General features: G+C 41.4%; 1 protein-coding gene across 1 annotated transcript; it reads left to right on the plus strand.

The window, feature by feature from the left end:
• Positions 1–345: 345 nt before the first annotated feature.
• Positions 346–11519, plus strand: MRPL35 (mitochondrial ribosomal protein L35). Its single transcript, XM_053587616.1, has 4 exons — positions 346–401; positions 8595–8784; positions 9300–9444; positions 11180–11519. Exons 1-4 carry the CDS (start codon positions 359–361, stop codon positions 11366–11368), a joined length of 567 nt encoding a protein of 188 aa, XP_053443591.1. The 5' UTR covers positions 346–358; the 3' UTR covers positions 11369–11519.
• The last annotated feature ends 2776 nt before the right edge of the window (positions 11520–14295 follow it).

The following is a 14295-nucleotide window of genomic DNA, read 5'->3' on the forward strand; positions in this document are numbered from 1 at the left end:
CATTAAATTATTATAATCTCTTCCAGTTTGAGTAGGTTAACAAATATTATTCTCTCAATAAAAAGAACAAAAAGAAATTGTTTCAGGTATGTTGTGTACTTTAAATCTTTCAATTTACATGCGCAAAAAAATTTGTGCGAACCTTACTATACCCTAGGTACTCTTCTATAGGCAGTTGTTTCAGAGCAGCAAAGGACGGAACCTGGCGTATGGTATACCGTACATCCAATAAAAGTTGAGTTAACCGCTCTTTGTTCTTTTCTCCTCCCTTGACTCCGCCCCTGGTACGTTTCCTTTATTCCCTCTCGCTCGGGTGTTTGTTTTAACCCAATGCGGCCGCCGTAGGCGCGGGATCAAGATGGCTTCCTCCACTATTGTGCGTACTGTGAAAGCGGCTTCGGGTAAGTGGTGAGCAGCCCTCTCCGTTTACATTTTTTGCAGAAGAAAAGAGGCACACGATGGACTATTTAAACTAGAGATTAACAGGAGGAGAAAAGTTGCTCTTTGAGGCCAGAGGGTTGTTCCAGATCCTCTGTGGGACAGTGCGACCGGCAACCCGCACCTGGGTCCCCGATTCGTACCCGCGCGCGCCTGTATATCACGTTTACCCTTTCATGCCGGCTTCTCCTTCCCTGGAAAAGAAACCGAAGATTGGGGCAGAGGAGGGCAAAGGAGACTGGAAAAGTCCCTCGTGACTTTCTAATTTAGAGGTTAGGACCCGGCATTCACGACCTTTGACCTTGAGAGTTATTTAATGCCTCTCAACTTTCATGTTTACAGTTGTAGGTGGGGAATAATACCACTTAGCTGGGCATTAAGTTGAGTTTACTAGCGTTAAAGCGTCTTGTTCAGTGCTTTGCACATAGCGTGAAGTTTGAGACTCAACGTATGTAGGTATCATGGACTGGCTTATTATAATTACAACCCCTGGCACTCGGATTGGCATAAAGTTTTCTTGACTTGGAAAAAGGAAAAAGCTAGAAATCATTCAAATACAGTAGGATAATGAGGAAGGTACTTTCACACAAAATAAATGAGGATAAAATTCTGCGAGGAAAGACTAGAAATAACAAGATAAAAAAGAAAAGCATGGATGTAAATTTTCCTATTAGAAAAGATCTTTTATAGGTGGGGTATTTGTGTGTGTGTAATATATATAATAAAGAAAATTTTATGCTATAACATGTATGAATGGTTTAACAGTTCTAAAGCAAGACACGTGTATGTAACACCCAGGTCAAGACAGAGCACCTGCATTTACCAGAAGCTCCTTCCCTGTGGATCTCCTTAATCAAAATTCCCCAACTTATCCCCAAACATAAACAGTTCTAATTTTTATAATTACTGTGTTACATTTCCTATTTTTCTCTGGTAGTTTTAGTATCTCTATGTGCATCTCTTAATAATATTGTTTAGTTTTGCCTGTTTTTGAATTTTTTTTTTTTTTTTTTTTTTTTAAATCAAAATGTTTATTGGGAGTGTTGTACAAAAGTTTCCAGTCATAAAATGTATATTACAAATCATGGGGGGAGGGGGTAAGACCACACGTTTGGCATGCATCTCCTTAAAAACCAACAAAATCTCTGAAATGAAAGTCTATGCCAGCCCATGGTAGTTGCAGTCCAATTCCACCTGCATGTTGTGCTGTAATGCTGCATCAGATGAGTGGGAATGGAACTACATTGAGATGGCTATGACACGAAGAGCATCAGCCCCATTCGGATCTTCAGTGTGAATACAACTGCTGCTGTCCAAGTGTAGATTAAAAACAGATCCAGGTCAAAGGCATCACTGCCAGAGAAGCAGTGATCTCATCGCCAGGCTCCTGGGTTCAGTGAGACACTGACCATCCTGTGCCCATGTCCCATTGTGCCAGCAACCAAAGGCCTCCTAGGTCAGGGCCAGCATCTGGTGCCTTCTCAGGGAAGGCACCATGATGGGAGTTTCCAGACTCACACAGGGATCATTTCACAGCTAAGTGGCAAACAGCTAATAAGCTTATTTGAGGACAAGTGCAAAGTCTGTTTCCCAGACTAGTCAGCTTTATAAAATAGGCTTCTGCTTGATTACCAATGACCATCATCAACCTCCAATCACCAATTCACCATCCAATTGCCTCCCCTCCTTAAGCACCACCAACTAAGGGCACCATCAGTGCCTGGGTCACTCCCAGCTCTAATCAAGGCAAATGTGGGGTAAGGACCCAGACCAGCTTATTGTTGAGAAGATTGCCAGGAGTGACCTCTGTGAACCCAGGAAAAGGGGAGTGCTAGTCTGTGGACCTGGGACATATACCACAGGAAGAGGCTCAGCAGTGTCTCTGGACATCTGGGCCTTCTCCTTTCATCCCTGGAGCCTGGCCTGCAAGCCTGTTCAGCAAATCACAGACCCAACTCCAGCATATGGTTTTGCTCCCCCACGGTCCCAAAATATGTAGAAAGATGTGATTGAAGCAACCGCACCCCCCACCACCACGTGTCAAGATTATGACACCCTCTGCCCCCAGCATACTTGCTTGGATGTGGGCCACCTGGTCACATCCAGGAAGTTCCTGCCGTGAAGGTGGGGAAAGGGGAGATAGCACCTGGAGCTAACATTCCTACTTGTCAGTGGCCTGGCAGCTCTGCCTGACTCGGAACACAGTTGTTACACCTCTCTGGACCTACCGTGAGGAATTCCTTTGGTAAAACACATTTCCCTCCACACAGGGAAGGCAACTCACAGCCCAGGGAACACAAAGTCACCACGGAAAGACTTCTGAAAGTAAGGGTGGCTGGCAGAGCCTCTGTGACGCAGGTGGCAGTGGCAGTGGCAGTGTTTTTGCTTTTTTGGCCACTGGGACCTTCCAGGCCTAGGTTTCATGACTCCTATTCCTTCCTCATCACAAGCCTGACTCTGGTCTAGGAGAGCAGTACTACCTGCCCTGCAGTGACTACAAGGCCCGGCTCAGGCTGGGCAGCGCACCTGTGGCTCAGTGTTGCATCTTTAAGACTCAGCTGCACTCTCTGAAGGAAGTTTGCCATTTGGGGGTCCCTGCCCCAGTGCCATGCCCTGGGAGGATGGTTAGCCTGCCCTCAAGGCCCTGACATGAGCCCCTGAAGCAGGGTCCTGGCAATCTGCATACTGACCAATGTAAAAAAATAAATATCCATTAAAAAAATAACTTCTGTGTATCTATGTGGGAAGGGTGTAAACTGTAAGCTATTGCCGAAAGGGGATAGCCAGAAGCTGGTCTGAGGAGTTGGAGCCATCAGCATAGGAGTCAGTTGGAATTGGCATGTCTAAGAAACAAAATTTCAGCAAATAGAAGCTACAATATCGATATATGATATATGCACATGTATATATAGGAGACCACACCACGCTCAGCGCCACGCACACAGTCAGGGGAGGAGGCCCAGCCAAAAATCACTCTCCTCTGGAAGGGTCAGGAATTGGTGGCATTACCTGCAGACAATGGTTCTCAAACTCAAGGATTTTGCTCCAAGATTATCCAATGTCCCCTTCCCATTTACTATCCTGACAAGTCTTAGAACAGGACTATCCTCATTCCCTAGGTGTCTGTTCTCCTGCCTTGCTGTTTTTGAATTTTAAGTGAATATAATCATATAGTGTGTGCTCTTTAGTGTCTGGCTTCTTTTATTTTGTGAGATCCATTCATTTTGCATGTAGCCGCAGTGATTTCATTGCTATATAATTTTTTTTTGTGATTCTTACACAACTCTCCACTATTGATGAGCATTTGGGTATTTCCAATTTGGGGGCAATTATGTGCAAAGCTGATTGACCTTATGTCTTTGTGCATGAGTACAGTAGTGTGTCAAGGGTGTGTATGTGTGTGTGTGAAACCATTTGTTGAATTGCTGGGTTAGAGAGTATGTGTGTATTCAGCATTGCCTGATATTGCCTAACTGCTTTCCATAGTTAAGTGCTTACTCCTCCAGTGGAGGCTCCACATCCTCAGCAGCACTTGGTATTGTCAGACCTACACATTTTTTGTCAATCTGGTGGTTATGGTCGCTCACTGAGGATTGAATTAATGTTTCTCTGATTAGTAATGAGCCTTACTGTGTTTACACATGTGTATTTGACCTTTTGAATTTCTTTTATGAAATATTTGCTTATTTTGCCCATTTTTCTATTGGGTTGTCTTATTTTTTTATTTTTATTTTTTTGGTTTTTGGCCAAGGCTGGGTTTGGACTTGCCACCTCCGGCATATGGGACCGGCGCCCTACTCCTTGAGCCACAGGTGCCGCCCTGGGTTGTCTTATTGATTGATGTTATGGTAGGCTGGTCTCAGCCTATATTTTTTTCCTACAGATTCTTACTCATTTATATGTTCCAGATTCTATCTGCTCAGTTCCTCCAGAAGTGGTTTCCAAGAATTATTTTGTTTTTTTGTTTGTTCGTTTTGAGACATCCCAAGATCTGATGATTGATGTTGGGGACATTTTCTTATCTATAATCCTCCTCTTCAGTTCACTTAATTTTTTAAAGATTACCACCTGGCTTTTCATGACATCTAAAGATCTTTTCAGTGCTTTGAGATTTGAATTATTTATACACGGAGAGTTGAATTCAGTACATTAGGTACATCATTTGATTTCCAAGAGCCTGGTGTAAGGACTCTTATCAGTTTCCTGAATCTTGGATTTTTACTAATTCTCCTGTGTTTATGCTACCCTTTTCAGTTTGAAAATTGTTATCTTTGATAGAGAAGAAAAAGTAAAATAAGGGTTTTAAGTGTTCTGTCTTTATCTGCCACCTGTTACGCAGGTTGAGCATTTCTAATCCAAAATGCTTTAAAATCCAAAACTTTTTGAGCTCTGACATGACACTGCAAGGGGAATATTCCACACCTGACCTTATGTGATAGGGTTATAAAACTTTGTTTCAAGGCCAAATGCAGTGGTTTACGCCTATAATCCTAGCACTTCAGGAGGCCCACGTGAGTGGATTGCTTGAACTCAGGAGTTTGAGACCAGCCTGAGCAAGAGGAAGACCTTGTTTTTACTAAAAATAGAAAAATTAGGCAGGCATTGTGGTGGGTACCTATAGTCCTAGCTACTTGGGTGACTGAGGCAAGAGGATTGCTCAAGCCCAAGAGTTTGAGGTTTCTGTAGCTATGATGCCACGGCATTCTGGCAACAGAGTGAGACTGTCTTAAAAAATAAAACAAAACTATTTCATGCACAGAATTATTAAAAACATGGACCAGGCGTGGTGGTTCTTATATATAATCCCAGGCCAAGGAGGAAGGATCGCTTGAGGCCAGGAATTAGAGACCAGCTAAGTAACATAGCAAGACCATATCTCTACACAGAGTTCAAAAATGGGTGTGTTGGCATGCACCTTGTAGTCCCAACTACTCAGTAGGCTAAGCCAGGAGATTCACTTGAGCCTAGGAGTTTGAGGTTACAGTGAGCTATGATAACACTATTGCACTCTAGTCTGACCAACAGTAAGACACTGTCTCAAAAAAATAAAATTAAATTAAAATGTTAAATAAAATTACCTGCAGGCTGTCATGAAACATAAATGAATTTCATTTTTAGATTTGGGTCCCATCCCCAAGATATCTTATTATATGCATGCAAATATTCCAAAATTTGAAAAAAAATCCAAAATCTAAAGATTTCTGGTCTCAAGTATTATGGACAAGGGATATTATTCCTTAGCTCTTCTTTACTCTGTACTGTTAGCATTCATTATATAGTGCAAAGCATTCTTTTAAGTACTTTACAGTTTTTATCTCATTTAATTCCTGTTACCTTTCTGTAATTAGCCTCACTTAAATTTGAGGAATCTGGGGCACAGAGAGGTTAAGTTACTTTCCCATTATTACACAGCTAGTTAAGTTTTAGAGCTAGACTGAACCCAAATTGTGTGACTTGAATCCCCACACTTCATTTCTACACTACACTGCCCCTCATTTCTTTGGTGAAATCAATGCAGTGGACCATAGGGCAGTAGTTCCAAGTCCTAGCTGAGGAAGAGACTCAGGTGGAGCTCTTTTTTTTTTTTTTTTTTGGTTTTTGGCCAGGTCTGGGTTTGAACCCGCCACCTCTGGCATATGGGACTGGCGCCCTAATCCTTGAGCCACAGGCGCCGCCCAGGTGGAGCTTTTTTTAAAATCCAGTTTTATTAAGGTAGAATTTACATGATGTGGACAATTTGGTGGTTTTTTTTGTTTTTTTTTTAGTGAAGTTAGGTAGTTGTGCAGCAGTCACCACATTCCAGTTCTAGGACACTTCCATCTTCTTGTGGAACTTTTTTTTTTTTTAAGACAGGCTATCACTGTTGCCTGGGCTAGATTATAGTCGCATCATCATAGTTCAGTGCAACCTTAGATTCCTGGGCTCAAGTGATCCCACTGCTTCAGCCTCTTGAGTAGCTAGGACTATAGACATGTGCCACCATGGCTGACTAATTATTTTGAAAATTTTCTTGTGGAGATGGGATCTCGCTATGTTGCCCAGGTTGTTCTTAAACTCTGGCCTCAAGCCAGAGTTTTAGCTCCCATCTTAGCAACCAAAGTGCCATGGAACTTTTTTAACATGTACAATCTTGAGCTTCACACAATTTATAGATTCAGAATTTAAGGGTGTGGTCAGAACTCCATGAATGATTGTAATTTGCAGCCATGAACTGTCAGTCTGGCCATAGTGGGAAGAACTGATAAAGAGAACTGCATTCATTTCGCATATCCGGACCTGCAGAAATCTGCCTTCAGATCTACCCCACCTCATTTCCCACTATTTCCAGGCATCACTGATACAGTTGGGCAAGCAGTCTCAGCGTCTGTGGCAGATCTGGTCCCCCAACCCATACGTGTAGTGTTGACATGCAGGGGATTAGGTGCACCATCCCCCAAACAAGTCATATCCACGTATAACTCTTGACTCCCCCAAAACTTACCAGTGTGCTGTTGAGTGGAAGCTTTACTGGTAACATACATAGCCAGTGAACACCTTTTCCTTTCTTTCTTTTTTTTTTGAGACAGAGTCCCAGTCAGCCAGGGTAGAGTACCTGGCATCATCATATCTCACAGCAACCTCAAACTCTTGGGCTCAGAAGATTCTCTTGCTTCAGTCTCCCAAGTAGCTGGGACTGTAGGTGCCCACCATGACACCTGGCTAATTTTTCTATTTTGAGTAGAGACAGGGTCTCATTTTTGCTTAGGGTGGTCTCAAACTCCTGAGCCAAGCTGTCCACCCACCTTCGCCTCCAGAGTGCTAGGATTATAGGCGTGAGCCACCTGGCCAATTAACACATATTTTATGTATTATATGTACATACTATATTCTTTTGTTTGTTGTTTGACTAATTGGGTCTGTGGAATGTATTGTTACAGCAAGCTAGAGAAAAAGGTTACAAAGAAAATCATAAGGAAGAGAAAATATATTTACTATTTATTAAGTGGCAGTGGATTGTTATAAATGGTCTTCATTCTCTTTGTCTTCACATTGAGTGGGTTGAAGAGGAGGAGGAGACAATAGGGGTTGATCTTGCTGTGTCAGGGGTGGCAAAGGTGAAGGAGGCCGAAGGGGAGGCAGGAGAGTCAGGCACACTTAGCGTAACTTTTATTGAAAAAAATCCACATGTAAGTGGATCTACACAGTTTAAACAAACCCTTGTTGTTCAAGGTTCAGCTGTATTTTTTTCAGACCCAGTGTCTTGCTTATGTTGCTCATCCTACCTGAAATGTGTTCTTCCTTTTCTAAGGGCCTGCTACATTTTTTTTTTTTTTTTTTTTGGTTTTTTGGCCCGGGCTAGGTTTGAACCCACCACCTCCGGCATATGGGACCGGCGCCCTACTCCTTGAGCTACAGGCGCCACCCGGGCCTGCTACATTTTTGAGGGGAACTCAAGTCCCTCTTTTGTTTTCTTCATGAATCCTTCTTTTGCCACTCTCTTGTCTTTCCAAGGGTCCAAGCTTTTGTGTCCCTGACTTACTATTGTGCTCTGTACGGGTGGTGGTGGAAGGGAAGTTAATGTTACACACATTTTGTTCCCTGGTACTGGACATAAAACTAGGACTCATCAGAATATATTGTAATTATGGTTGCACTACTCCCTAAATTTTCTAAAAATCTGTGAATTGTAGGCTGGGCCTGGTGCTTCAAGCCTGTAATTCTAGCACTCTGGGAGGCTGACTCAGGAAGATTGAGCTTAGGAGATGGAGACCAGCCTGAGCAAAAGTGAAACTCCCGTCTTTACTAAAAATAGAAAAAAACTAGCCAAGTGTTGTGGGTGCTTGTAGTCCCCTGTACTTGGGAAGCTGAGGCAAGAGCATTGCTTGAGCCCAGGAATTTGAGGTTGCTGTGAGCTATGACGCCACAGCACTCTACCCAGGGTGACAAAATGAGACTCTAATAAAATAAATCTTTGAATTGTAGACATTAAAAGGGTAATTTTATAGTATACAAGTTGTACTTCAATAAAGGTGATGAAAGCTGCACAGGTGAGTCTGATGTTTAGGATATGTTAATTATAGATAACATTTGGTTGCTTTGAAGTCACTTAATTTTAATTATCTGAAAGCATATTTTCAAATATCATATTAAGTAGATATATGCTCTTATCTTTATAGGACTCTTACGGCCCCTGAATATTTTGGCATCTTCAACCTATCAAAACTGTGCCAGGAATGCCTCTCTTATTTCTACACTGTCCAGTGGTCATTTTAGTCATGTTCAGACACCACTTGTTTCCTATGCTTCCAGTCTTATCACATCTGCCAGAAACCTGACATGTGGGCATACTGCAACAATCCTTAATAGGTAGAGTATATTTCAGTAAACATGATGCTTGGACAAACTTTCTAAAACATTCATCCTGCAAAGACATCTTAGAAGTAAATATTTGTTGCCTACCTGCAACTTATTATGTGGACTTTGCCTGATTGAGTGGGAGAATATGATTGATACCCATATAGCTACATGCCAACAAGGGGACTACCAAACAGAGTGTATTTCTGATGTTGTATAAAGTCCTCAAGGATTTTACGGTCTGGTGGACAGATAGATAAAAAAAATCAGGTGATTAAATATAGTAAAAAATATATAATAGGATAAATTCTTTCATAGGGATTGAGGGGGGAGATTTTAGAAGGCTTGCCAGTTAGTGGTAGTTGCTGTTCATATTTATAATTAGTGTCATGGATCATTTGAAGTAATTATGTTAAAAATCAGCTCCATTTCAGTGGAGCTGCTTTTCTCATTTCTTAAGTATAGATATGGATTCTATCCTTTAATCAGACTGATTACTGACTTAAAAAATTTTAAATACATTTTAGAGTGGCCCCCTTGTTTCCAAATGTCCTGAAGCTGCCAATCAGAACTGTAACATACTTCAGTTCCCAAAAAGGGAAGAGAAAGACTGTGAAAGCTGTCGTCTATAGGTTTCTTCGACTTCATTCTGGCCTTTGGCTAAGGAGAAAGGTGAGTTTTCACATGAGAGAGTGGTCTCACGCCATGGCCCCAGGTAGAGTGCAGTGGAGTCTTCATAGGTCACTGCAACCTCAACTTGCTGGGCTCAAGTGATCTTTCTGCCTCAGCCTACTGGGTAGCTGGGATTACAGACATGTAGCACCACACCCGACATTTTTTCTATTTTTGGTAGAAACAGGGTCTTGCTTTTGCTCAGGCTGGTCTTAAACTCCTGACCTCAAGCAATCCTTCCTTAGCCTCCCAGAGTGCTAGGATTATAGGCATGAGCCACCTGGTCACCCCCTCCTCAATCGTGCCTATAGTTCTCACAGTGTTGTGTAAGGACCAGTTTGGTAGACAGCTCTTCATGTGAGTGAATCCATGTAAACAAAACATGTAAGCATTCATAAAACAAAATATTCATAAAGGCAAACATCCTGTAGGACAGTTTCACCTCAGGTCTTCTGACCTGTCTCATATATTTGGTGATTACCAACCAGAAGCCTTTTTTTGTTGTTGTTGTTGAGACAGGGTCCCACCCTATGCCCCTGAGCAGAGTGCAGTGGGCGTGGTAGCTCACCAAAACCTCAGACTTGGGCTGCGGGCATCCCGCTGCCTCAGCCTCCCACAGTGCTGGGATTACAGGCGTGAGCCACCGCGCCCAGCCAGAAGCCTTTTAAACTCCGAAAATTTAATAACCAATTTGGACGCTATGTTTTAAGCTTCAAGTATTATAGCAGCACTACAAACTTCAGCACATAGGTATTCATCACAGTAGCCTTCACAGATTTGGGGACTAAAAAACATTTTAGCCTACTTTGGATTGGGTTCTCAGGTAATTTAATCTTTATGACAGAACATTCATCCCATGTATACTTTTTTTTTAATTTAAGCTATAATCTCTGTTGGTATGTATGATTAGGAACAGTCTCAGAACTCTAAATAATGACTGGCCAGGGACTCTGAAAAATCAGTATTGCTCTGTCCTCTTGCACGTTGTGTCTTGAGCATTAATGTGGGCTTTTTCATTCACTTCCTTATTTAAGGAAACAGTAGCTGATGAATAGAAAGCAGGCCCTATTTTGCAAAACTACCTTTGAGTTTTAGTAACTATTCATATCCAATTTCCTTTTACTACTTGGAAACAAATAATTCTCTCTTTTTTTTTTTTCTTTCTATTTTTAGTAGAGATGGGGTCTTACTCTTGCTCAGGCTGGTCTGGAACTCCTGAGCCTCCCAGAGTGCTAGGATTACAGGCGTGAGCCACTGCACCTGGCTAACAAATAATTCTTTACAGATCAACTTTTGGTTCCCTGTAAAAATAAGATGCTAAAATTTTCTCACTGTTTGACTTATGGGTTGATTGGAACTCTTACCACATTTCTCCATTAAAACAACATTGTGGTAATTTCTCACACCAGTCAACAAAGTAAGAGTTATGGATTCTATCTTTTAATCAGGCTGATCACTGAGTTAAAGTCTGAACTAAAGTTTGAATACTTCTGAGTTTTATTGATTTTGGACCATTGAAAATGTTTTTCCCCATTATTATCACTAGTTATTTCCAGACTCTCATCTTGCCCTGGGTAAAATGAAATGGTTGGGTTTCATTGCCTTCCTTTCCATGTCCCTTTTTTTGGGTTCTGAGACCTGATCTGATTGGGTCTATAAGCTACAAGTTGTGAAGATACCTGTTATTTTCTATGTAACATAATATTTTTAATGTCTTTGTAATATTATCCAACAGGCTGGTTATAAGAAAAAATTATGGAAGAAGAAAGCTGCAAGGAAAAGACGTTTGAGGGAATTTGTGTTCTGCAATAAAACCCAGAGTAAACTCTTAGATAAAATGACAACGTCTTTCTGGAAGAGGCGAAACTGGTATGCTGATGATCCTTATCAGAAGTATCATGATCGAACAAACCTAAAAGTATAGATCAAAAGTTTCATAATTTCCCAATTATTGAATATGTATCTTTGAATAATGTCTGCAAAAACAAGTAACTATGAAATCTGATGTAAATTGTACCAATTAATATGTAAATGTACAGTGCCAACATTAAACTTATGGAAGTTTTAACACTTAACGGAGCAGGCAGTCCCAGATTTGGTCAAGGAAGTAGAAGTTTAACATTGTGCATTTTTAACAAATGGTAATAGTTTAATTAGTTGTTCCAATAATGAGGCTGGTTTAGTAACAGGGAGTCTGAAATGAGGACAAACATAAAAAGAACGCTACAAGTTAGCTCAGGCAGTGTGACACTGTTTTAAGGATATGTGCCTGGGAACTCAGGACCACCTCAGTAGATCTATGTCTCACCCAGAAATCACCCCCTAGGCCTAAGGAAGAGTAGAAACCAGGAAGAAAAGATGGATCTTCAGGCTTGGGCTCACGTGACTCAGTTATTTTTACATTGTTAACCCCATTCTCCTTTCTTATCCTTTTCTTTTTTCTTTATTTATTTTTTTTATAGTTTTTGGCCAGGGCTGGGTTTGAACCCGCCACCTCTGGCATATGGGGCTGGCGTCTACTCTGAGCCACAGGCGCCGCCCCTCATCCTTTTCTAATTAACCACGTTTGCTTACTTTCAGTTCTTGCGCCCTCATACTAAATTTAGCTTGTTCTTTGAGTTTCTTTTCTGCATCATGACCCTGAACTGTCTCTAGTCTGTAATTGCCAAGGGACTCCAACTAGGCTAGCTTACCTGATCATACTAGATCTCATCCATGTCATTTTCCAGGGTTGTCAGCTGTTAGGTCAGGAGCCCACCCTGGCCCATTTTGTCTTAGTGGGTTCACACAGAGCAAAAACTAGTCACGTAAACAGTTTTATTTAGACGTGAGCATAGGGCAGCAACACACCTAACGTCTAGTATACTTCACCGTGTTCCTAACAGTTCTCATTTGGTTTATTGGAACAAGAATCTTTCATAGAAGAGTAAATGAAATAGCCTTTCAGTATGCCCACTCATGAAACAGAAGAGAGTATACAGGTGAAGGCAAAGCCTTTTACCCAAATTTTGAAAGATATGTATGTCTTAAAAATTAGTTTATCCTCTTGGGATTTCATATTTTCATTTGTAAGGATAAGCTTTTTGCAAACTTTTCCAAAAATACACTGTAGAAACCAAGGGAGGGGCAAATAACTCAATTGCTTTAGAAATGATGTAAGAGTTAAGTATTGTTACTTGAAAGGGGCAGGTAAGAGACATTGAGTAAAATTAACTTGAATGGTGAACTACTGTCTTGGGCAGTGGTTCTCAGCTCTCCCATCAGAATCATCTGGGAAACATTTTCAGACAGCAGAGCACTTTGCTTGGTGCTATTATTAAATAGAATTATGCATGAATTACTGTCTCAAATCCTTTAATACAAAAAATAGTCAATGATAATAAGATGAAGTTCCTCTGTTGTTGGTAGAATAATGTAAAAGATAACCAAACTGAAGTTCTGTGGCATTTCAGGCCAGGAATATGAGGGAGATTCCTCAAAACTAGTAGTTTTCCTTCATTAAAAGGAAAAGGATGTAACAATAGAATGTTCTAAAATCAGAAGGCCAAGTGTATGTCTGTTGATGGGATTAATAAATAAAGAGCAGGCTCGGCGCCTGTGACTCAAGCAGCTAAGCCACATACACCCAAGCTGGTGGGTTCAAATACAGCCTGGCCCGCCAAACAACAATGTCGGCTGCAACCAAAAAATAGCTGGGCGTTGTGTTGGGTGCCTGTAGTTCCAGCTACTTGGGAGGCAGAGGCAGGAGAATTGCTTAAGCCTAGGAGTTGGAGGTTGCTGTGAGCTGTGACGCTATGGCACTCTACCCGGGGTGATGGCTTGAGGTTCTGTCTCAAAAAAAAAAAAAAATAAATAAATAAATAGCAGACATTTGATTTAAGAACCCAACATAGACTGGCATTCTGTCTTGATGGATTTTTGTTGTTTTGCACTTTTGAGGTGGCTGAAGCCAACTGCTCACAGGATTCCCACATCTTTTCTCACTTGCCTGGCTCTTGCCCTCTGACACATGTCTGGGAGTGGGATAGAACTGGTGCTTGCAGAAGTTCTGTAGGAGGTCACTTCCTCACAGATTCCATGACTCTTTAATGCACATACGGATGACAGGGTCTCTTACACGGGCTTCAGAGCACCTTGGTTTCTCCTCCAGGCCAGGGACAGGAGGGGTAGAGACAAGGACTGGTAACCAGAGCCTCAGCATCTAGAAATGGATTGAAGTAGGAAAGCCAACGGGCACATATTTAGGGGGAAAGTAATTTCATTCATACAGTTTTTGTTTTGTGGCTAGAAAGGCTTATCAACATTGATTTTTATAGTTCAACAAGACATTTCATTAAACACTCTACCTAGATGACATTCAAGTATATATGTAAGTATATGTGTAGCTTATTTATGCAAATCATATATAATTTATTGCACATTTACTGTGTCCCCATTCCAAACAGGGCACATACCTATAAAACGTAATCCTCATAATTTTGCAAAGAAGATATGGTTGTTTATCCCTAGTTTAGATCCAAGGAAACTGAAGCTTAGAGAGGGTTAAATAAATTACCCAAAAATAGAGTTACTAAGTCCCAGTACCCCAATCTAACTGTTTGGGATCTTGTATATTTCCCTCAGTCTCCTAACATGAAAATTGGTATCTAAATCAGCAAGTGACTATAATCTAGCATTGTAGCACTAAATACTACTTTATAACACTGTACCAATTCAACTTTTACTTTTTTTTTGGAGACAGAGCCTCAAGCTGTTGCCCTGGATAGAGTGCCATGGCATTACAGCTCACAGCAACCTCCAACTCCTGGGCTTAAGCGATTCTCTTGCCTCAGCCTCCCAAGTAACTGGGAC

This window comes from Nycticebus coucang, chromosome 4 (genome assembly GCF_027406575.1).
Source record: "Nycticebus coucang isolate mNycCou1 chromosome 4, mNycCou1.pri, whole genome shotgun sequence".
Classification (NCBI taxonomy): domain Eukaryota; kingdom Metazoa; phylum Chordata; class Mammalia; order Primates; family Lorisidae; genus Nycticebus; species Nycticebus coucang.

Coding starts and splice junctions, on each gene's coding strand:
- MRPL35 (XM_053587616.1), top strand. CDS start 359: ATGGCTTCCTCCACTATTGTGCGTACTGTGAAAGCGGCTTCGG. Junction 402..8,594: donor TACTGTGAAAGCGGCTTCGG/GTAAGTGGTGAG, acceptor TTATCTTTATAG/GACTCTTACGGCCCCTGAAT. Junction 8,785..9,299: donor ACTGCAACAATCCTTAATAG/GTAGAGTATATT, acceptor AATACATTTTAG/AGTGGCCCCCTTGTTTCCAA.